Source organism: Gracilinanus agilis, chromosome 3, assembly GCF_016433145.1.
Source record: "Gracilinanus agilis isolate LMUSP501 chromosome 3, AgileGrace, whole genome shotgun sequence".
NCBI classification, from domain to species: Eukaryota; Metazoa; Chordata; class Mammalia; order Didelphimorphia; family Didelphidae; genus Gracilinanus; species Gracilinanus agilis.
Genome location: NC_058132.1, coordinates 64,097,621 through 64,121,115, shown reverse-complemented (window position 1 = coordinate 64,121,115; position 23,495 = coordinate 64,097,621). Strand labels below are relative to the sequence as shown.

General features: G+C 41.6%; 1 protein-coding gene and 1 long non-coding RNA gene across 2 annotated transcripts; both read right to left on the bottom strand.

The window, feature by feature from the left end:
* Positions 1-6,371: 6,371 nt before the first annotated feature.
* On the bottom strand, positions 6,372-9,128 carry LOC123239390. Its single transcript, XR_006505730.1, has 4 exons — positions 9,039-9,128; positions 8,799-8,901; positions 7,657-7,689; positions 6,372-6,474 (listed from the first exon to the last, which is right to left on the bottom strand). It is a non-coding gene; the product is annotated as an uncharacterized LOC123239390 (long non-coding RNA).
* Positions 9,129-9,330: 202 nt separating this feature from the next.
* Positions 9,331-22,059, bottom strand: LOC123241027 (uromodulin-like). The gene is made up of 5 exons (XM_044668736.1): positions 21,969-22,059; positions 14,924-15,129; positions 12,223-12,383; positions 11,556-11,801; positions 9,331-9,502 (listed from the first exon to the last, which is right to left on the bottom strand). Exons 1-5 carry the CDS (start codon positions 22,057-22,059, stop codon positions 9,331-9,333), a joined length of 876 nt encoding a protein of 291 aa, XP_044524671.1.
* Between the last annotated feature and the right edge of the window lie 1,436 nt (positions 22,060-23,495).

Here is a 23,495-nt window from a genome sequence, read left to right as displayed (position 1 = left end):
AACTGAAAGGAAATTTTTTAAACTGGAATCAAAAAAAGGGACAAGAAAATCTGAGTCTTAAGGAGGGTAGATCTCTTTCTTAAATTCTAAGGCTTGTGCCAACTTCTTACCTACCAAAACCAAGTTCTGGATTTTAACTGCTACTCCTTCCCTTTAAAGACTTAAGATCTTTGTGTAATATCATCTTCTGCAGCTGCCAAGAGAATGGCATTGCAGACAGAGGAGGATTTAGAGGGAGACATAAGCAGCTGACACAGTAGCAAAAGGAATTTCACACTATCACACCATTTTCATCATCTTTCATCATTCATAAACTACCACCATATCTATCCCAAACCTTACCTTTCCCCAAAATAAGTTTAGACCTATGCAAAACCAGTATAAGCTGATAAGGGGAAGGATTTTTGATCTGTCCCTCATTTAAATGTTCTCTTCATCCTCAAAATTTCCTATTTTGTCTGTATTTCTGTTGTGTCCCATCATCTCCCTCACCTTGTATTATATTTCTCATCATACATGTCAAACTTCCCTTTCTCCTAGAATGTAAGCTCCTTGGTAGCAGGGATTGTGTACTTTTTATCTTTCCATTCTTAGTATTTAGCATGAAGTTATCATCCAAGACTTAGGAGAACAGAAATGTAAATATATTCTTTTCCTAGCCAGAAGAATGAAAAAGAAGGTAGGGAAGCTGATGCAGAACTAAACGACTAAACTAAAGGTAGAGCAAGATGAAGGAGGTAAGCAATAGGAAGGGAAAAAAGGAGGACCAAGAAAGACGAGGAAACAGAAATTGGGATGTTGGTGGGGGCGGAGGGGAGAGCCAGCTAGATGGCTCAGTAGACAGAGCTAGTCCTAGAGACAGGAGGTTCTCCTAAATTCAAATCTAACCTCAGGCACTTTCCTAGCTGTGAGACCCTGGGCAAGTCACTTAATCCCAAGTGCCTTGCCTTTAGGCTCTTCTGCCTTGAAACTGATACTAGTATCAAATCCAAGACAGCAGGGAAGAGTTTAAAAAGAAAAGAAAAGGAATTGCTGTTAAGACAGAAGTAATGGTTTAAAAAAAAAAGAATTGTTACTAAGAAGGTAAAGGTTAAAAAAAAATTTTTTTTTAAGAAAGGAAAGAGGAGAGGAGGAAAGGGCAATGAGAAAGAACCAGATGCAGGGGACTGAGGGCAAGAGCCGTGTCCTTTTTTCCATTTTGGTATCACCATAACCAAGCAAAGGCCCTCCCACCCAGGAGTTGATCAACCTGGATTATATTGAAGTGAATAGGGGCGTGGGGGTGGGGGTAGGAGAGGGAAAAAGAGAGGAGGTCAAAGAGAGCAAAGGGGAGGGTACTCCTAACTGACAGATTTGGCAGCTCTCGGGCCTCAGTTTCCCTAACTGAAAGAGAGGTTTGGAGGAGGTTGGAGTCAGGTGATCCTTAAATTCTGGCAAGATAGGAAGAGCCACAAACACTCTACGCAAGAAGATGGGCAGATCTAGGAATTTGGCTGGGGAGGGGTGGGAGTCTGGGAATGGGAGTGCTACTAGTTCCTTGCTCTGCGCATGCGCTCTGTCCTCCGCACTCCCCTTCCCTCCCCTAGCTCGAGGGGGTTCGGAGAGACTTGTGGCCCAGCCAAGGACAATGAAGGGATTGGGAGGAGTTCATGGGGGTGGGGGGTTGGGGGGGTGGGCACCGGAATACCCTGTCTGAGGAAGTCTACTTACCTGGAGTGAGGAAACGAGTAGCTCCAGTACCGGAGAACCAGACTCCCCACAAACGTAGAGCTCGGCTCTCTAACGGCCGTTAGAGCTCCGCGCGCGACCGCACCTCCGAGAGCGCGCTTCCCCCCGCTCTCTCTTTCAGCCAATGAGAGGGAGGGAGCCCCACCCTCGCCCCGCCCTCGTCCCCTCCTCCCTCCACTCGGCTAGGGCCCGAGGCTGGGCAAGAGAGAAAACGAACGCTTTTTCCTGCAGCTGGCCCAAACCGCTGCTCGTAGCAAGTGAGTTTTCCCTGGCCCGCTCTCTGTAGGGGTCCTGTTAAATGATGTGCAGTTTGCGGGCATATCATAATACTGAGGCAGCCACAGGATAGAAAATGTAATATAATATATAATATACAATATAATGATATCATATGTTAATATACCTAATATATTTTATTTTTATTATAATACAATGTGGTATAGAATAATATATAGTGTTTATAATATATGTTAATGTTATGTTATTTTGGTTTTTTAATAAAATATATAATTTAATATCAATGTAATATATTGACAACCTGGTTTTATGAAACTCCAAGTTGACCTGATAACCTGTCTTCAGGAAACTCCTTATTGGCCCGTGTGGCAGACTGAACCATAAACCCTCAAGAATCTCTTGATTATTTTAGATAGGATTAACAGATAGAATCAAGTCTTAAGTACCCTTTTTGTTTACTTTCTCTTCTTTATATCTAAGCTACTCTCAAGTATCTTAGTCTTTGGCTATTACATCTGGATCTCTCCCAGCCTTTTTAGATTGTGGCTAGTTCAGGTTCCAAGTGAGTGACAATAAGCCTTCCCCCTTCTCCAAAAATCCATATAAGCACCCTGCCTTCTGTAGTTCAGTGGAAGTTCCAGGACTAAAGTTCTGTGCGAGTTCTCACCTCTATTAAAGTTATATTATAATTACTTTGAAACTTTTTTTTTTGGGGGGGGCCGTTCAGGTTGACAATATAATAATAATGTGTTGTATTACAATTATTAAAATATATTAAATAAATATTAAGCCATATCACAATATATTAATGTTATGATATATAATAATTTTATCTTATATTTAATATTAATAACACCTTATTCTTTATCACTTTAAGATTCTTCCCATTCTGTAAGGGAGGTTGAGTATTAATTAGTGCCAACAATTCTATTTAGAAACCACTGCAAATCTGGTCTCAGACTTCCTAGTTGTGTGACCCTGGGCAAGTCATTTAACCCCCATTGCCCACCTAGCCCTTATCACTCTTCTGTCTTAGAACCAGTCATGGTGTTGATTCTAAGATGGAAGATGGGGTTAAAAAAAAAAAGAACGTACTACAGGGGCAGCTAGGTTTGCTCAGTAGTTAGGGAGACTTGGCACCAAAAGGCCCAGGCCTGAAGATGGGAGGATCTGGGTTCAAATTTGGTCTCAGACACTTCCTAGCTGTGTGATCCTGGGCAAGTAACAACTCCAGGTACCTAACTCTTTCTACTCTTCTGCCTTGGAACCAATATTTAGTATCATTCTAAGACAGGTCAGGATTTAAAAAAAAAAGTCAGTGGAGGCAGCTAAACATTTAACTCCAGTTGCCTAGTTCTTAACAATCTTCTGCTTAGGGTTAACTTGAAAAAAACTCAGTATTCTTTAATAGTTAGGAAAACCAAGTCTTTAATCAGTAGAGAGATAGTGTCCACTATTTGGCTGCCACCAGAATCTCTGAGAGGCTAACAGAGCTAGATTATCCTTGGAAGAGGGAAAGAACTTGGGAGTCTTTTATATCCTCTGGAGAACTTGGTATAGCAAGCGTGCATAGACAAACTGCAAGCAGGCTGCAAACAGGTTTGCAGCCAGCAGCTGAGGTATTAGGGAATGGTCAACTATAACAAATACAAAGGAAAGGATCAAACTAAGAGCTGAGTTTCCTGAGAAAGGACTTTAATACAATGGGAGAAGCTTCTAAAACAAATAAAGGTACTCAACATTGGACTATGTTTACTAATCTTACCCAAACTAGAGTCCCCAAACAGTTTAAGGTCTATAGTTCAGCCCAAAACAGGTGTGCCTGATACTGGGGTTTCTCAAAGGGCAGGGGTAAACTTGAGGTGTCCAAATTTCAAGTTGAAATTAGTATCTATTTTTTTTAAGACCTGTTTTAGAATTGATACTAAATTCGAAGGTAGAAGAGCAGTAAGGGCTAGGCAATTGGAATTAAGTGATTTGTCGGACACAGTCAGTTAGGGAGGAAGTATCTGAGGTCAGATTGGAACCTAGGACCTCCTATCTTTAGGCCTTTCTCTTTTCTTTAGCTGAAAACTGAGCTACCTTGCTATTCCCCTTAGTATAAATTCTTTTTTTTTTTTAAACCCTTGTACTTCGGTGTATTGTCTCATAGGTGGAAGATTGGTAAGGGTGGGCAATGGGGGTCAAGTGACTTGCCCAGGGTCACACAGCTGGGAAGTGGCTGAGGCCGGGTTTGAACCTAGGACCTCCTGTCTCTAGGCCTGACTCTCACTCCACTGAGATACCCAGCTGCCCTAGTATAAATTCTAACACAGAAGGTAAGGATTTTTTTTTTGTCAGCCATTCAATTATAGAGAGCCAGCTCTCTATATTTTTGGGGGGTCCTGAGTGGCATTTTGTGGCATCAGATTGTTAAGACAGGAAAAAGAAAATGAGAACAACCAGACTAGTGGTTAGCCCATGTTGATCTAAACTCTGTAGGCTTTGGAGTTTATTATATACTGATTTCAAACAAAGAACACAAAGAAAGAGTCACAGCTGTGAAAGGGTTACAAATCATACACAACCCATTAAAGTCTAAAAAGTAAAGATATAGGTACAAGGACAAGGGCCAAATTCCAACCACCAATTAGTAGGGGATAATTCTGGGAGCAGAAATATATTTTATGGAGATGTTCACTAATTGAGTCCTGTCTTCCTGAATTACAGTTTTGCACCTGGTCAAATAAAGTCTGTACTAAATTGTCAGGCTCCAAGTCTTATCTAAGTAATGTTTGTTAGGGTTCAGGCTTCTTAATTATCAAGGAGAGTTAACTCAGTAGCTGCTGGTCTGCTAAGGACTCAAAGCTTTTCAATAAGTCTATAATGTTTTTCCAATAAGAAAAGGTATGGATCATAAGAGGTGTCCAAAGAGGGGTCTCAGATTTTTATCTATTCTCTTATTGGCTTCCCACATTCAATCAATAGGAATTTATTATTCTTTTTAGACTCTGCTTAGTTGCTGTGTTAAAAACCTCTTCTAGAGTTGCCCCAGAAATGCATATGGTAATATACATTGTTGATAAAGACTATGCTAAAAATATTGTCTTCCATTGACTAAAGGGGGAATTGAGAAAATTAAATCGATTATTTTTGTAATGAATTCTATTCTCTTTTCACTGTTGACATTTTATATAAGTACCTTAGTCATATTGCTTTGTCTTTGAATTAAGTTTAGAAGTTCATAGGTTCAGAAATTGTCTTTTTCTCTGAATTAAGTTTAAAAGTTCAGCTTCCCTCTAAATCACTTTAATTAATAGAAACCTGTTATCTTTATATCACTACTTAGTCTTAAACAATTAGAAGAAATTTGTTATTTATATACAATTAATAATTCTTGTAGCTGAGCCAAATCAAGCAGAATTTCCTAACAAGTTGGAAAGAAGGGTTGTTAGCCCAACATTCCTGATTTCAAGCCAGTCATATTGCTCCCCACAACCAAGATGCTTCTGACTTTGTAATCAACCATATTGTCCCCCACATCTATGATGCTTTTAATTTTGTAGCCAGTTATATTGTTTTCTCCATCTATGATACTACCTTCTAGTTTGGGGATATTCCTCTGTCCATAAAAATAATCTATTGGCCCTCATTCAGGGTTTTAGCTCACTGAGGTTGATGATACCCTATTACTGGCAAATTTGTGCTTTGCTAATAAACTGATTGTTTTGAAGTTGTGTGTCAGTTTATCTTTTTGGTTTTTTTTTTAACCCTTACTTTCTATTTTAGTAACAACTCTAAGACAGAAGGGTGAAGGTTAGACAAACTGAATTAAGTGCCTTGCCCAGGATCACAAAGCTAGGAAGTGTCTAAGGTCAGATTTGAACCCAAGACCTCCCAACTCCCTCAGTAAATCTTAATTTCTCTTATGACACCCCAAGGAAATATCCAAGAAAAGCTGGATAATCCTCATATTGCATATAACAAGCCATTAGACACTACAGCTATTTGTCAATTTCCCCCCATTCTTTAGATAAGGAAACTGGGAGTTTCCCAGAGAAGGGGTAGGTTATCCGAATGTTACCCAGTAGAACTTGGTGAGAACTAAGTACATCTTCTTACTCCAGACTCTTTCAACCCCAATCAGGGTTAGAAGTTTCAGATCATGAAATATAAGTCAGATACCACTATGGTGGGAGTCCATGCTTTTTATTCATTGTGGACTGAAATGTGCTTCCAACCATTTATTTCCTGGGGCCTCCTCTGGGCATAGATCCCCAGAGATAGGTGGAAAAGGTAAGATGAGGAAACCCAGCCCCCTCCGCAGATACTGGTTACCTTGGAGTATTTGTATATCCGGGTCCCCAGTTACCAACTTAGAAAACAGACATTCCACTTCTAAGTTATATTAATTTATTGTCCTTCCTCTCAAAGACCCCTGAAAATGGGTAGTAGGGAGGTGGGAACCTCATTCCAGCATCCCACTAATCACCACCAAGAGAAGGAATGTCAGCCAAATCCTCATGGATCCTAGAGAGAAAAAAGTAGAAGGCTGCAAAGGTCTTTAGAATCATAGAATGTTAGAAGTAGGAGAGACCTGAAGATATATTCTGTGTTCAAACTATGTCAACGCTGGGCTCAGAAATTCAACTTTGCAAGTATAGGATGGAGGCACAGACCGACAATTCATGCAAAAAGAGGTCTAGTTTTCATAGTGCAGCATGGCAACCAAAGAATTCAAAATATCCTGAGTTCACTCAATTAGACATATTTGAAGTATTCTGTGGCCCATTCTGTGTGTCACATTTTAGGGAGGTCATTGACAAGGTGTCCAATTTGGTATGGGCTCTAGAGACTTTGCCAATAGAGAATCTTTTCAAACTGAGGAGGTTTAGCTTGAAGAAGAGAGTCTTGGCTATTTTCACATATTTGGAGAGGAAGAATATTAAGTCTCCCTAATCTTAGAGTGGATTAGACTGCCTCAAGATAACCACTTTTGGGGAATGTAGAGGAAATGCCTGCACAAGTATGGGTTAACCAGATGTCCTCTGAAGTCTATTCTGAGATTTGGGAAGTGACTTGCCCAAAGTCCCTCTGCTAGATAATAGTATCATAGCCAGACAAAAACATATCTTCCAGCCCCATACAAAGCCTTTATCCTTTGGAATGGATGCTAATGAGCACCATTTTCATTCATTTACCTCCACATAAAAAAAGGAAAGGTAAGAAGAGGGTTAAATGAGAATATAAGCTAAGTATATGTGGAATGGGATTAAAGGAGTGATGCCCAAGAATTTTTTTTACTCTCACCAACAGAATATTTAGATCCAGGAGTTAAACCCTCCAATTCTTTGAGGGCCTCTCCCTTCAGGGGTGGGAAAGAAATAAGAGACTGAAAAGGAGAAGCAAGAAAGCTTAGGATAAGGACAGTATACCATAGGAACATCTACTTTTCCTCCTTTTATTTCTGTCCCAATTCACATACCTGTTTTTCTAATGTTTTCTAATTATTTTCTTTATCAGAAAAACTTTGATCATAGTCAGTAGAGGAAACAGAAGCCCAGAGAGTCTGAATGATTTTCCCAGTATCACACAGAGTCAAGAAAGGGCGGGGATCAGGAGCATATTAGTTTGTCTCTTAATTTGAAAGAAAAGCTATTTGACCTTTGTTGAAATTCCAGAGTTGGACGATGAAAAATCTTTATTACTGACCTGCTGGGGCCCTGTTGTGGGAAGGGTCCAAACCTGAAAGCACAAGTATTGAGAGATTGATCATGTTCAGGTAATAGGGAGTCAGCTCTCTAATAGCTTACATTCCAAACAGACTTAAAAATAATAATAGTGCCAGGGACTGAGGGGTTCAGTGAGTCTGAAATTGAACACATGATCTCCCTCCACCCCCATCCACCAAAAAACTCCACCAATCTATTACCTCCTTCTAGCCTTCTTATTTCTGTTGATGGTACCAATATCCTTCCAGTGCCCTTAGCTTAAAATCTCAGGCTCAGTTTTACTTCTTGACTTTCCCTCACTCCTCACATCCAGTGCTAAGTCCTATTAATTCTGCTTCCTTAATATCTTTCAAACATTCAAATATCCCCTTTCCTGAGACTGCTATTTGCTTAGTTCAAGCCCTCATAGCCCTCTAACCAGGCACCAACCTACCTTTTTGGACCTGTTTTTTTTCCCCCTCTCTTCATTCCAGCTCAGCTACTCTCCTGACTGTTCTCTAATGTAGTCTATCAGTCTCCTGGGGGTGTTCACATTGGCCTGGTCCCATGCTGGAGCTATCCTGCCTCGACATCTATTTTTCTGCCTGTTGAGATTCTTTTCTTTGGAAGCCCAGCTTGGGTGCTAAATTTTCCATGAATCTTACCTTGATTTCCTCCCTGGTGAAGAACTTCCCCTTCCCAGGTTTCTTATTGACTATTTGTCTAGACTTCTCCTTCATCCTGTTCAAGTGCTATTGCACCAAAGTTACTTGTGTCCATGTGTAGCCCTCTTAGAAGGTAGCAAGACCCTTGGGGGCAGGAACTGTCTAATATTTTGTCCTGCCCATAGAAGGTGCTTAATATAACCTTGTTGAATGGAATTGAAAGGTTTAGGGCTCAGTGAGAAGATAGGGAAGCTCAAGCATGAGGATGAGGACTCAAATAGAGACATTGTATGGCAGGAGAGATATGGGACCTCAGGTATCATTTCCTGCCAAGGACTTGTGATCTTGACATGTCTATGCCAGTGAAATAGGGATAATACCAATTGCTCCCTGGCCATGGTGATGGTGGTCACCAAAGGACATTGTAAGCAGCAGACATGTATGAAGCTTGTTGAATTTAAGTCATTTCAATTCCTACCTTGGAACCGGACTGGCCCAAACATTAGCTGACCACTCTTGTCCTTGTCCCAGTGTTCCATTCCAACCAGGTTCCTCCGTTTCTCCCTCATCTCAGTACAGTTCTGTGGGAGGCATAAGAGATGAGAGACTGGGAAAAAATCCCCTCTTCATTCCCCTGAGTAAAATAAGCCCACCTCTAGAGATATTTGGCCAAGGACCCAAGCAGCCCAGCCCTTTCTATAGACTCCCATGACCTCACCAATCCATGGGAATCCTCCCCCTATGCATCCCAACCCTTTTTGCCCAGATGTGACATTATTAGGCCCTCAGAGATCTGCCATTATGAGCTCCTAGGCCTTATCTCATCCACTGGTGAAATGACATATCCCTTGGAGAACTGTCTGTCAGTTGTACATCCCTGAGTCAGTCCCACCCCTAGAAATTCTATCCCTCTTAGCCCGGGAGTCCTACTATTTAAAGGTTGCCCAGCCTTGCCCAGCCCTATGTAGAGCTCCTCCTCCACCCTCATCCCCCCCAATCCCAGGCACAGCTCAGCTCACAGGTTGGCAGGAACTGTTCCCCTTCTTGTCACACAGTGTCATATGGCTGTGGAAGTACAAGACGTCACTGGTGAAGAAACGGAACAGACGGAAGGCCAGCTTCACTTTCAAAGAGACCCCATTTGCACTCAGCTTTGTGAGCAACCTCTCACTGACTGGGCAGCTATGGAGAGAGGCAACACAGAGTAGAATCAGGACTCCTGGTCCTGGAGTCTGGATATTTGGGTTCTTGACCCAGCTCTATCACTAACTCGATCAGGATGACTGTGGACAAGTCATTTCCCCACTATGGGACATAATTTCCTCATCTATAAAATGAGATGTTTGGATCAAATGGTCTTACAGATCCTTTCCTGCCCCAGTCTATGACTACATGACCTTTCTCATCTTGAGGTGTTCACTTGGACATGGTAAGAGGATCCTGCTCAGAAAATGGATAAGCATTAGGACTTAGAAAGGGTGTTCAAAATTCCCTCATTTTATAAAGGAAGAAACTGAGGTCTAGTTCAGTTGATCTGAAGCTCCTGTGGACTCCTTTGGGTTACAGAAGATGTAGGATCTAGGATTTAATGCCTGTATCAGCTGCTCCTCCCCTCCCCTTCCCCTATTATTCTCTCTAAACTATCCAATGTGACAGGGCCAAGAGAAGACATTTTCAAGGGAGCTCAAGTGTAACTATCCTATTTGCCCAAAGGCCACAACTGCCCAGTGGTGTGTAAGGATGGAAGTCAAAAGTAAACTCATTTAGGGGGCAGCTGGGTAGCTTGGTGGATAGAGAGTCAGGCCTAGAGACGGGAGGTCCTAGGTTCAAAGCTGTCCTCAGACACTTCCCAGCTGTGTGACCCTGGGCAAGTCACTTGACCCCCATTGCCCACCCTTACCACTCTTCCACCTCTGAGCCAATACACAGAAGTAAAGGGTTTAAAAAAACAAACAAACAAAAAAAAAAAAGTAAACTCATTTAGCTATTGGGCAACTCAGAGCTGGAGTTGATCCTCTCCAATTCCTACATACATATTATATGAAGTCATGGGCAGCCTGATCTTCCTGTGACTCTGTCACATAGATACCCTTGAAAACACACACACACACACACACACACACACACACACGCACACATCGCAATGATGGCACAGGGACAAGAGTAAAGATGGAACCCTAGCAGGGGCACTACTGCCCTTCCTACAAAATAAGGAGGTGTGATGGAAAGAACTCTGGATTTAATTTTTTTGTTTGAATCTTCACTCTTCAGCTTACTTCCCTGTCTGACTTTGGGCCACTTCTTTAGACCTCAGATTCCTCTGTTTTAAAATGAAGGGGATGGCACTAAATCAATAGTGTTAAACTGAAATAGAAATTGAGGCCACTAAACCATATATAAGATCCCTGCAGGCTGCATATTGATTTAGAAAACCACAAATTAACATTATCTATGTTCTGTTGTATTTTTATTTTTGCTAAAGATTTCCCAGTTACATTTTAATCTGGTTCCTGCCTTACTCCTAATTATTATGGGCTAAATACAACAGGTATTTGACAACTCTGGTCTAGATGACCTCTAAGGACCCTTCTAATTCTAAAGTCCATAATCCAGAGTCTCAAGAGTCTCAATTAGTTTCTGCCCTTGTACAATTACCTAAGATACACCAGTCAGTCCTTTTTGCATTAGTTGTCTCCTTTAAGTCTCCTGGTGGGAAGCATTCATGGAATCAGTTGCCATTCCCTTTTTTTTTTTAATTTATTTTATTTTTTTGTTTTAACTTTTTTCTAAATTTGCAAACTTTTATTTAATTAATTAATTTAGAATATTTTTCCATGGTTACATGATTACATGATATACAAATATCATGTTCTTTCCCTCCCCTCCCTCCACCCCATCCTGTAGCAGACGTGTAGTTCCACTGAGTTTTACATGTGTCATTGATCAAGACCTATTTCCACATTATTGATATTTGCACTAGGGTGCTTGTTTAGAGTCAATATTCCCAATCATATCCCTTTGCCATTCCCTTTAGACAGCAGAGATCTCCAAGGAGAGGCTTTCTTCTGCTTTGGCTTGGGGCCATATTGAATTCTCTTTATGATAGCTTATCCCCAAGACCCTCAGGTCTCCTGACTCCAGGTTCATTATCTCCTGAGTCTCAGTCTAGTGTTCCCCGCTATACCATATTGTCCCTGAAGTTGGGGAGGGGATTTTAGGAAAGAAGAAGCCTTACCTATGTTTCACAAAGTAGTAGGTGGTCTCAGGGGCTGAAGTCCCAGAAGCATTGGTGCTGGCAAAGAAAGCATTGGCCACGAGAACAAACCGCTCTGGGTCAGCGTTGGTGGCTTCTAGGACCACATATAATGGTGCATGGAGGGCCACAGGCTGGTCAACAAGCAGGGAAGAGTACTGAGCATCAGTGAAAATGGACAAAGTGATGATGGAGTCCCCCGTGCCTGGGACATGGATCTTGGCATGTCTTAGGAAGTGATGGAAGGGAGAAGGGAGTGAGAAAAGAACACTGAATTCTTTATTACTCTTATTGGGCAATATCCAAGCTATAGGAGATGGGAAGGGAACAAGATAAAGTTATTTAGCCCCTTAGCTCCAGCTCTTAATCTTGAGAAAAATGGAGAGCACATCATAGGGTCTCAAAAATCCCTGGAGTTACCCTCAGATTTTCATCAATACTGCTAGCTTTACTGTTTCATCTTAGGGAAAGCCCTTCTCTTAACCCTAACAACATTCTGAGAGCTGGAGCAGGGACCAGTCACAAAAAGAGTCACCTTAAGGAGCTGATTCTCACTGCTCTGGCTTGGGAGTAACAGGGAATAGAGGGGAGGGAAGGACACAGATACATAGTGTATACATGAGTCCTGGGGATAGAAAGAAAGACTTACAGGGAGGTGGCCACTTTGAAGGGTTCCTTTTGGCTCACATTTACTACCAATGGGTAGGCACAGGCGAAGTTGATAGCAGTAGACCCAGTGGGGGCAACAGAACCAAAAAAGGCTGGAGGGAGCTGTGTTTTCAGAGAGTACAGGGCATGGCTTGTATTGGTCTAGAAAGAGACACATAAATGAGCAGGATTTAGAGATAGAATATCAGAAGAGGATACCGAATGTCAGGATTGGAAGGGGCCTTAGAACATAAAATCTCAGAGCTAAGAGGAACCTTAAATGATGGGATTTGGCCTAAGTCTGAGACATGGAACCAAAGCTAGGAGATATCTGAGAATATAGAATGTCAGAGCCTAAAGGAGAGCTAAGAATGTAGAATTTTAGATTTGGAGGAGTCTTATGACAAAGAAAGTCAGAGTGGAAGAAAATTCAGAATAGAATGGTATATTTGGAAGGGACCTTAGAATATAGGTGGTTCCGGGGCAGCTAGGTAGCACAGTGGATAAAGCAGCAGACCTGAAGTTGGGAGGACCTGGGTTCAAATCTGACCTCAGATACTTCTTAGCTATGTGATCCTGAGCAAGTCTCTTAATCCTGATTGCTTAGCCCTTATTGCTTTTCTGTCTTAGATTTGTTACTATGACAGAGGGTAAAAGTTTAAAAAAAAATGTAAGCAGTTCAGATCATCCAGACCCACATATCTGCTTTGGAAAAAACCATGAAGTTTGCTTCAGACCAAATAACATTCAAGGCATCCAATGACAGGGATAGTTCAATCACCCAGGATCTCTCTGATCCCTGTAACTCTATCCTGAGAGGCCACAGAGTACTCTAAACTTCAAAGATCCAAAGGCCTAACTTTGGAAGATGGAGGTCAGTGTAGGAATCCCAACCACCCCCACTCAGAAGTACAACTTGAAGCAGAGCCTGGTCCTCACACAAAGCTGCTCCAATTCATGAACTAAAGCTGGAGAGAGAAGTAAGCCAAAAAAAAAGACACCAATCAGTATAAAAATTTTATTATAAATCTAGAGATTCCCCAAAAGAAGAAGAAAGTAACTGGGTAACAACTTCAAGCTGAAACCGAAAAGAAAAAATAGATTTTCCACAAGGACTACATGAATACCAGAAGAAATGAAGTAGAGAACCTTACCCAATATTAGAACAAAATAAAAAAAACTTAAAATAAAGAAAGTGTAAGATATTAACCGTCAAAGACAATTGACCCAGAAAAGAGGCCAAGGAGAGAGAATTTAAGAAACATGAAGTTCCCTGAAAATCATAATAAGAAAGATTGGGGTACTATATTTCAGGAAATCATAAATTAAAACAGCCAAGATCTATAAAAATGAAGGGGAAAATGAAGATGAAAAGAGTAATGAGAAACTCCTAGTAGGAACTACAAAAAAAAAAAAAAAAAAGTTGCTAGGTCATCCACCCAGAGAAAAATTTGAGTCTAGCAATTGGAAAAAAATGACACAAAAGAAGTAAACCAAGAAGGAGAATATAGATATAGAATAAGCAGAATCTAAGTGGAAGAGTCAGATATTTAATAACTTTGACTTTGGACAAGACATTGACCTCCTGGAGCCTCAGTTTCTTCATCTGTAAAAGGAAGGGACCGCTTGAACTAAGGTTTTTTTGTAGCTCTAAGTCTGTGATCTAATGATTCAGAACAGATCATCTTGAGAGCTAGTTGAGACCCTGATGTTCCTAGGCCTAGAGAGTCTGGATTCCTGTCCTGGCTTCAGCCATTTGGCCCCTTTGAGCAAGCCACTTGACCTGAGCCTCAGCTTCTTCATTTGTAGACTGACAATTATACTGTAGGATCAAAGATTTAGAGCCCCAAATGCCAGGGAATTGTGAGCTGTTATTATGAAGTAGCCTTATTTAAACAACACTGGGGCCACTCCTTAGCAGTGTAGCCAGTAAAGGGTAGGTCAAAGCAATGGAAAGGATAGAAGATGGCCATTTCATTTAAGCATATAATTAAATAGGCAGTTAGACCCAGAACTTCATCACAGTCAAGGAGTGTCTTTGTACTTAAAGGGATATTGTTCTTTATATTCTTTATTTAAAAGTAAATTTTAGTTTCAATTTTTTTGTTGGCGAGCCATTCTATTTTTTTTAATTGTAATTTTTTATTTTGATTCAGGGCAAGGAGATTATAATCGAGAAAAAAAAAACACATAGACCCATCACTTTGGGATATAATCTCAGGAAGGACAAATAGAATCATAGTCCTGGGACCTTCCGCAATTATATTATTTTAAAGAAAAACCTTAGTGAGTGTCTTTAGTGGCAAATCTTTGGTTTTCTGAGTTTTTTCAGGTTCCAGATTTTTCATGGACCTGCTCACCACAGCATCTACTACATCACCCAGAGAAATGGTTTCATATCATAATTCTAATTAATAATCAGGAAGCATTACTAGGAGAGGCAGAAGACTCAGAGGGGATGATAAAGGGCTCCTTTGGAGCATGTTCTAAACCCTTCGACCATAATTTTAAGATCACAAAGGGAAACTTGCATCTATCCTAGGTGAACCCCCAGATTAATAGGCAAAATGCAGTCCCTGCCCTTAGGGAATCCTGGGCTTGGGAGCATGACTTGAAACTAAGCCCACCCTTCCCCAATCCCTGATGAACCAGGCCTGGTCCTTCCCTTTATCTCCAGAGAAGAGGCCAGGGCCAGGACTCACAGAAAGCTTAAGTCCACATGTGCCCTCCTTTTTCTTCATCAGGAAGGTGATGGCTCTCCGACCTTGGACAATTTCACTGATGCCAGAACATCCGGGAAAGATGGCATCTCCTTGGACCCAGCCAAGTGTCTCCAGGAGGCATTGGCTCAGGGACACTTTCATCTCCCAGGGCTGGCAGGACAGGGCCACAGTCAGGTCATTCAACTCTGGAGAATGAAAGGGGGGAGATCCCAGTGACCTGGGTGGGGAATGGTACTGGGAATAGTGTTAGGAGTCTGAGTTCCACCCAGACAACCAGGCAAATGCTCTGTGTCCCACTTAAAGTTCTCCCAATATAAAGTGTGCTGGGGCAGCTGGGTGGCTCAGTGCATTGAAAGCCAGGACCAGAGATGGGAGGTCCTGGGTTCAAATTTGAACTCAGACATTTCCTAGCTGCATGTCCGTGAGCCTGGCACTTAACATTAGCTATGCCCACGAATCCCACCTAAGGCTAAGGGTTCCCAAACAGCTCTAAAGTCCATAGTTCAACCCAGAACCAGGGGTGTTTGGTACTGAGGTTTCTCAAAGGGCAGAGGTAAACTGAGTCATCCAAATTTCCCATGGATTGATGATAAGGGTTTAAATATATACACATATATTTAATATATACATACATATATTTAATTTTAAATTATATGTATATATATATATATGTGTGTGCTTTCTAGACTCAACACATGTTAATGCAAAGACTAGCCCCTATATGAGTGGATTCCATTCATTCATTCATCAGAGGCAGCTAGATAGCAAAGCAGATAAAGCCCTGGACTTGGAGTCAAGAAGACTTGAGTTCAAATCCAGCTTCAGACATTTATTTGTTGTATGACCTCCAGGCAAGTCATTTCATCTTTATCTGCTTCAGTTTCCTCAATTGAAAAATGGACATAATAAGATACTATCTGAAAAGTGCTTTGCTATCCAGCACTGGGGCAGGTAGAAGAATACAAAATCCTACTGAAGGTTTCCAGTGGAGATCAGACAGAAAAACACAGAGAACTTAAAAAAATGTTAATTTTAAAAGAAAGAAATTAAATTAAATTAAAAACAGTAAAATAACCTTTATCTTCCATCTTAGAATCAATATTAAGTATCAGTTCCAAGATCGGTAAGGGCTAGGTAATTGGGATTAAGTGACTTGCCCAGGGACACACAGCTAGGAAGTATCAGAGGTCAGATTTGCCCCCCCAGACCTCCTATCTCTAGGCCTGGCACTCTGTCCATTGAGTGCCTCCACACAGAGAATTCTTAATACACATTATGGATAAATACATTTTTTTTTATCTAGATCTCTGATATCATCCACAAAGGGAACTCCCAATAAGAAACCTCTTCCATTGCTGGAGCAGCTCATCTGTTCATTTTGGTCTCCGAATGACTTGCTCAGAGGCAAAAAATCAGAGGCAGAACCTGAAAACAGCTCTTCCTCATTCTATAGCTACCTCTATTATCTGCTAAGCTAGCTCTTGCCGGAGACCTGGGACACGGTCTACAGGGCTCTGGTGAAGATCCAGTGGCTGAGTCTGGTGCCAACACAGAACTACAGAGGGAAATCCCCCTGTCTGGAGGGGGGCTCTCTGAACACCACCCTGATAACAGAAAAACTGATGAAGGTCCTAAAGAAGAAAAAGTGATACATGCTTCCTCCTTCCTCCTCAATGGCAAACAAAAAACAAAAACAACTACTAGGCGATTACTAGGGCAGAATTTTGTACATGTTGTCAGAGAAGGTGGCGGGGTTGGAAATGTCTGCTTCACTTCCCTTTGTCACAAAGGAGGCTTTCATCTGGGGGAGAGAGTATTAGTGTTGGTTAATGACTGAGATATAAAAACCATCAATAAAGAGATTTTTTAAAAGAAACCAAGAAATCTTATTCTTCCTTCAATAACGGGCTTAAGTGCTTAGCTTTGCTTTTCTTTCTTTCTTTTTTAAACCCTTAAAAAAAAACAACTTTAAAAAAAATAGTTACCTTCTGTTTTAGAATCAATATTTGTTCCAAGAGTGTCGAGGGCTAGGTAAATGTGGCTCAATGACTTGCCCAGAGTCACACATCTAGGAAGTGTCTGAAGTCAAATTTGAACCCAGGGCCTCCTGATTCTAGGTCTGGTGCTTTATCTACTGTGCTATCTATATAACTGTCTCTATAAAACAGATTTTTATTATTAAAAAATATTTTTTAAACCCTTACCTTGTGTCTTAGAATTAATACTATGTATCAAGTCCAAAGCAATAAGGGCTAGTCAACTGGGGTAAAGTGACTTGCCCAGAAGTCACACAGCTAGGAAGTGTCTAAGGCCAAATTTGAACTCAGGAACTCCCAACTTTAGGCCTGGTTCTCTATCCACTGAGTCACCTAGCTGCTCCCAGAATTTTGTTTTTAATTTTTTCTTTTTTAAACCCTTACCTTCTGTTTTAGAATCAATACTATGTACTGGTTCCAAGGCAGAATTGTGGTAAGGGCTAAGCAATGGGAGGTCAAGTGACTTGCTCAGGAGTCACACAGCTAGGAAGTGTCTGAGGCCACATTTGAACCCAGGACCTCCCATCTCCAGTCCTGGCTCTCTCTCTCCTGAGTCACCTAGCTGCTCCCAGATTTTTTTTTTAAACCCTTACCTTCCATCTTGGAATGAATACTGTGTATTGGCTCCAAGGCAGAAGAGTGGTAAGGGTAGGCAATGGGGGTCAAGTGACTTGCCCAGGGTCACACAGCTGGGAAGTGTCTGAGGTCAGATTTGAACCCAGGACCTCCCATGTCTAGGCCTGGTTCTCAATCCACTGAGCTGCCCAGCTGCCCCTGCTCCCAGATTTTTAAAAGAAAGCAAGCAATTCTATTCTTCCTTCAAGGCTCAGCTCAAGGGCCCAGCTTCTCTAATTCTTACCAGTCAAAAATGATATTTTGACTGCCTCTTGTTTAGTCATTTTTCAGTTATGTCTGACTTCTTGTCTCCTCTAGGGATTTTCTTGTCAGAGATACTGAAGTAATTTGCCATTTCCTTCCCTAGAAAATTTTACAGATGAGGAAAGGGAAGCAAACAGGGTAAAGTGACATGCCCAGGGACACACAGTTACTAAATATCTGAGACTGGATTTGAACTCAGAAGAGAAGTCTTCTTGGGGGGTAGCTGGGTAGCTCAGTGGAGTGAGAGTCAGGCCTAGAGACAGGAGATCCTAGGTTCAAACCCGGCCTCAGACACTTTCCAGCTGTGTGACCCTGGGCAAGTCACTTGACCCCCATTGCCCACCCTTACCAATCTTCCACCTATGAGACAATACACCGAAAGTACAAGGGTTTAAAAAAAAAAATCTAAAAAAAAAAAAAGAAGAAGAGAAGTCTTCTTGATTCCAGGCCCTTTATTCACTGTGCCACCTAGCTGCCCATTAGGGTCTGTATCACCCTCAATACATTTTGTATTCTAGTTATCAATGAAGGTATCTCACTCTCTCTTCCCACTCCCTTTTCTAGATTTCTTTTTGAGGGTAGAGACTATTCCATGATTCCCACGTACCTGACTCAGGGCCTTCTTATCCTTAGAAGCCCAAGACAATTATGAAAAATAAGTAAATAAGTGCCTCCACACTTAAAGGAGAAAGAGCCCTAGATCTGGCTAGAGGCAGAGGACCCGGGTTCATATCTAGATCATCTGGGGGCCCTGGAGCAGTTTTTATTGCTGGCATAAATACGATGCGCACTGAAGGGTCTGCAGAGCACTTTTCCGCTACATTAATTTAGCCAGTCCTTGCCACACAGCCCAGTAGGTACTGCAGGATTATTATCATCATCACCACTATTTTACAAATGTGAAAAAAAACCGAACCTTGCAGAAACGGAGAGATCACAGAGCTAGTGAGCCTCCAAGTAGGGATTCAAACCTAGACCTGACATTTTTTCCTTGGTCAGTACCAGACTAGGCTAGTTCTAATCTCTCTGTGCATCTGTTTATCCGTGCAAGAAAGAGGGTGAATTATGATTTCTAAGATCCCTTCCAACTTTAAAAAAAAATCCTATAATCCTATGACTAGTTTGTGATCAGGATAGACCAAAATCATTTCTTTTACAATAAATCAATTTTTTTTTTTTGCCTGACTCAATGCCTAAAAAATTTCAATTGGATCTCTTGTTCTCCTCATTCACTGAGGAATGGTTGATGGAAAGTGAAAGGAAAGTTGTTTTATTTCCTTTATATTGTTGATCCTAAATCAAGTAATCATATAGAAGATACTTTAGATACGTAACTACAATTATAATTTTTAGAATTAAATTAAATGTGTATAAGACATCAAATATATTAATAGAATATTAACCATAGCATTAGAAAGGATATAGTTCAGTATATTAGAATATTATAGCAGGGGGCAGTTCAGTGGATTGAAAGCCAGGCCTAGAGACGGGAGGTCCTAGGTTCAAATCTGGCCTCAGACACTTTCCAGCTATGTGACCCTGGGCAAGTCACTTGACCCCCATTTCCTACCCTTACCACTCTTCTGCCTTGGAGCCAATACACAGTATTGACTCCAAGATGGAAGGTAAGGGTTTAAAAAAAAAAAAGAATATTATAGCAATTAAATATATTAAGAGCTTCTGTTGGAGGAATAAAAACTTTGGATCTGTGTAGTTATCTAGGGAAGCAGAAACCCATGCAGAAGGAGCTGGGTTCATTGAGAGTGGAGAATGTACAGCTGGCCTGGAAAGATAGTATGAAAACAACCTTGTTTTCCTCCCTTGTTCGATCCCTTAAAGAATTCTGCACAATAGGCTCCCCAGAGTATCGTGGCCAAGAAAGGTTCCTCTGGCCTAAGTAGGATGAGAGTTAACTTCGTAATGAACGTTGAGGATTTGGTAGCAAATGTTTCAACCCCTTCTTATCAAGCACCATTGCGTGTCTGTTAACATCCTCTCTACATTCTGCTAGGTTAACGACTTGTGCTAATTAGCTGTCAAAAAACCTATAAAACATACCATACAAGGTCTTACCACAAACTGGGTGTTTGTAAGATCTTCAGCTTTAATTTACCACAATTAAAGTTTGGATCTTCAGCTTAGAATTATGGCCCAGAGATGTCTTCATTTCTAACAAAAGCTATGGCTTTGTTTTCCTTGATGTCCTCCACAGAAGCCTTGATTTAACTCGAATTGCCAGCAGATTCTTTCATCCTTTATTATCAGAATCCCTCTGGGAGCTTGTGGCTGCTTCTTGCCTATCCTAGTTCTTTTTTTTTTTTTTTTTAAACCCTTCCTTGGAGTCAATACTGTGTATTGGTTCTAAGGCAGAAGAGTGGTAAGGGTAGGCAATGGGGGTGAAGTGACTTGTCCAGGATCACCCAGCTAGGAAGTGTCTGGGGCCAGATTTGAACCCAGGATCTCCCATCTCTGAGCCTGACTCTCAATCCACTGAGCCACCCAGCTGCTCCCTATCCTAATTCTTAATAGAGGAAAGATCCTGGATATGGAGCTGGAGTTGAATCTTGCTTGGCTTTGCTACTTACTTCCTATGTCATCTGGGGCGAGCCCACCTTCCAGGCCTTATTTCCTCACTTAAAAATCAAAGAGGTTGCTGAGGGACTTATGAGAAAGAAAACTAGCCACATTCAGAGGAAGAACTGTGGGAGGAGAAACACAGAGGAAAAACAACTGCTTGATCACATGGGCTGATGGGGATATTATTGGGGTTGAAGACACCAAACGATCAGATCACTCTAGCCCAACTATCAATAATATGGAATTAGGTCTTAATCAATGATACATGTAAAACCCAGTGGAATTGGGTATGGGGGGGGCGGGGGAGTTTGAGGGAGAGGGAAAGAACATGAAACATGAAACTGTGGGAAGATATTCAAAATAAAAATTAAAAAAAATAAATAAAAATAAAATAAAAAATAAAACCCACAGGAAAAAAAAAATCAAAGAGGTTGAACTGGAAGATCTCTAAGGTTCCTTCCAGTTCTTAATCTATGATCCAATGGCCCATGCCTTTATTTGCTCTGATTTCTGCTTTCCTTCCCGCTTCCAACTTTGCCTGTTGAAATCTTACCTATTAAGGGGTCAGCTCAGGTACTGAATTCTCCATGAGGCCTTCTCTGACTCCCAAGCTGGAAGTGATTTATTTCTACCTCATCCTTCCATTCCCATTAGATGTCCGTCGTTTTCCTAATTTGCTTTGTACTCATGCTCATATATCATCTCTCTGATCATCCAGTGTTCTGCATACAGAGAGAGCTTAATATTTGTGGAGTAAGTGAATGCCTTGGAGTCAAGAGGCCTGGACTGGAAACCCAGCCTCGCCATTTATTGAGCAAAGGTCACTCATGGCTACTGGGTCCCTCGGGATTCTTTCTCTATGTAACAAGAGGCAATAATACTCATTCTGCCCACCTCTCAGGGTCAGGGTTCATCTGGGATAATTCATGAAAGTGCTTTGTAATATGTGATCGTAAAGATGTTAAAACCAGTGGAGATGCTCGTTGACTATTGGGGGGGGGGGGTGAAGGGCAAAGTAAAAACATGAATCATGTAACCATGGAAAATTTTTCTAAAAAAATAAAAAAGATAAAAAATATGTGAGTGTAAAAATGCCATACAAATTTGAATTGTGTTAATGACAACAGTTACAGCCATAAAAATGTGTTCCCTTGCCCCATAAAGCAAGATGGCCATTGATTAATCTGAAATTTACTTCTTTCTGCCTTGGAGAGAACTCTCTCGTTCTGTTCATTCTCATCTTCCCTCAACTTCCCTTCAATTCAGTTATCAACATTTATTACATTTGTGATTTGTCTCATTTTGATGATCTTAGCTCTAAAATCTTTCAGCCTTGGACCCTCATTCAGGGGAGAGGAGAGCAGGAAGGAGATGGGAAATGGTAAGGTAGGACATGTCAGATTCATAGACAAAATAGATAATCCATTTAAAAATTGGCTGGGTTCACCTTGCAGCCCGCTCTGCCCTGAGATAGATCACCGCCCCTGCCCTGCTCCCTTTTTCTTCAGGAATCACACAGCTCCCATATTTACCTGGGTGAGCATAGTAACTGCTATTGCACTTACAACCTCTCTCTAGGTATTCGTCTGAGGCACAAGGACTGCCCGTCGCTGATGTGGACATGATGGAGGACGGGTTTGTCCCAGAGGAGCCAGCACCGACTACCGTAGGCAGCATGTTTGTTGTCTTAGGTGATGCTGTGTGCGTTGTGTCCACCCTAGTGCTGGCTGATGACTTCATGGAACCTGTGGATGCATGTGTAGTGGTCCTTTGTTGGCTCTCGTATCTAGAGCTCACTGTGGCTCCCGAAGAAATCACGTCCTTCATCCTGTCTGCTATCGCTGGGATTGTGGTTACATCTCTGGTCTCAGATATAGTTGCCATATTCGTTGTCTCAATGTCGGTGGTTGCTTCCTTGGGGGAAGTGGGTGTAAAGGCAGCTATTCTTTCCAGGCCCTCAGTTATTGTCATTGAAATTATAGGTGTAGTGTTGGTTGTCTCCTGTCTAGAACTCATTTTGCTGGTTGATGGAGTCGTGTCCTTCCTGATTGTTGTTAAGGCTATGGATATAGGATTAGCCTCAGACACAGTTGGTCTGTTTGTCCCAGCATGGATGATTGTCCCTAGAGAGTATGTGGGAATACCTGTAGGGGTCCCAGCTGGGGTCTTAGACATAGAGGCCGTGGTAGATTGAGCTACCTTTGCTCTGGAGACCGCTGTTGTTAAGGCTATAGATGTAGTTGGAAATGTTCTCTCTGGGGTTTTAAGCAGAGAACTTATTGTGACCACTGGTTGAGTCAAGATTCTTCCTTTTATAGCAACTTTGGTCATCCCATTCACCATATCAGAGGCCATCTTGGTTGTGGATGAATTTATGTTCTCACCAGTTGTGGGGACCAACTCCGAGGCTCCAGATGTAGCCCTGATCTTGGGCATGGTATTCTCATCAGCCATTCCTCTCCCAGTTGTCCTGGCTGCTTCTGAGGGCTGAGTGGGTGTAGACTCCGTAGTCCCTACCTGGTTTTTGGATGTAGAATTCATTGTAGTGGTTGATGGAGTCATGCCCTGTCTGGTTGTTGTGACTGCTATCGAAAATGAGGTTGTCCTCCTCCCTTCTTGGGTATCGGCCAACAGGGTTGTCACACTGGCCACTGTCCCAACTGTGGTGATTACTGTTGAGGTTGTTGCTAGAGATGTAGTCTTGTCCATAGTTTCAAAAGTTGTGTCTGCCCCAGGGCTGCTGGTTTGCAAGACTGAGTTATGTGATGTTCCAGGACTGGAAGACTGCCTCATTCGCTGATCATCTTGACCTAGAGGATAGAGAGGCAAATCTAACTTCATCCTCAAGGTTTGGGGCATGGAGGAGAAAAGAAAGGGGAAGAAAGAAGAAGAGGAGGAGAAAGATGAGGATGAAGAGAAGAAGGAAGAAAAGGAGAAAAAGGAGGAGAAAAAGATAGATCCACTTAAACTAATTCCTTTTCCCCCTTGCCTTATTCTTGGTCATTCTTTTTTTTTTTCTTAATTTTTAAAAACTCTTACCATCCATCTTAGAATCAATA

Coding starts and splice junctions, on each gene's coding strand:
- LOC123241027 (XM_044668736.1), bottom strand. CDS start 22,059: ATGTCCACATCAGCGACGGGCAGTCCTTGTGCCTCAGACGAATACCTA. Junction 15,130..21,968: donor CAGTTACTATGCTCACCCAG/GTAAATATGGGA, acceptor TTCATTCTCCAG/AGTTGAATGACCTGACTGTG. Junction 11,802..12,222: donor TTCAAAGTGGCCACCTCCCT/GTAAGTCTTTCT, acceptor TCACTTCCTAAG/ACATGCCAAGATCCATGTCC.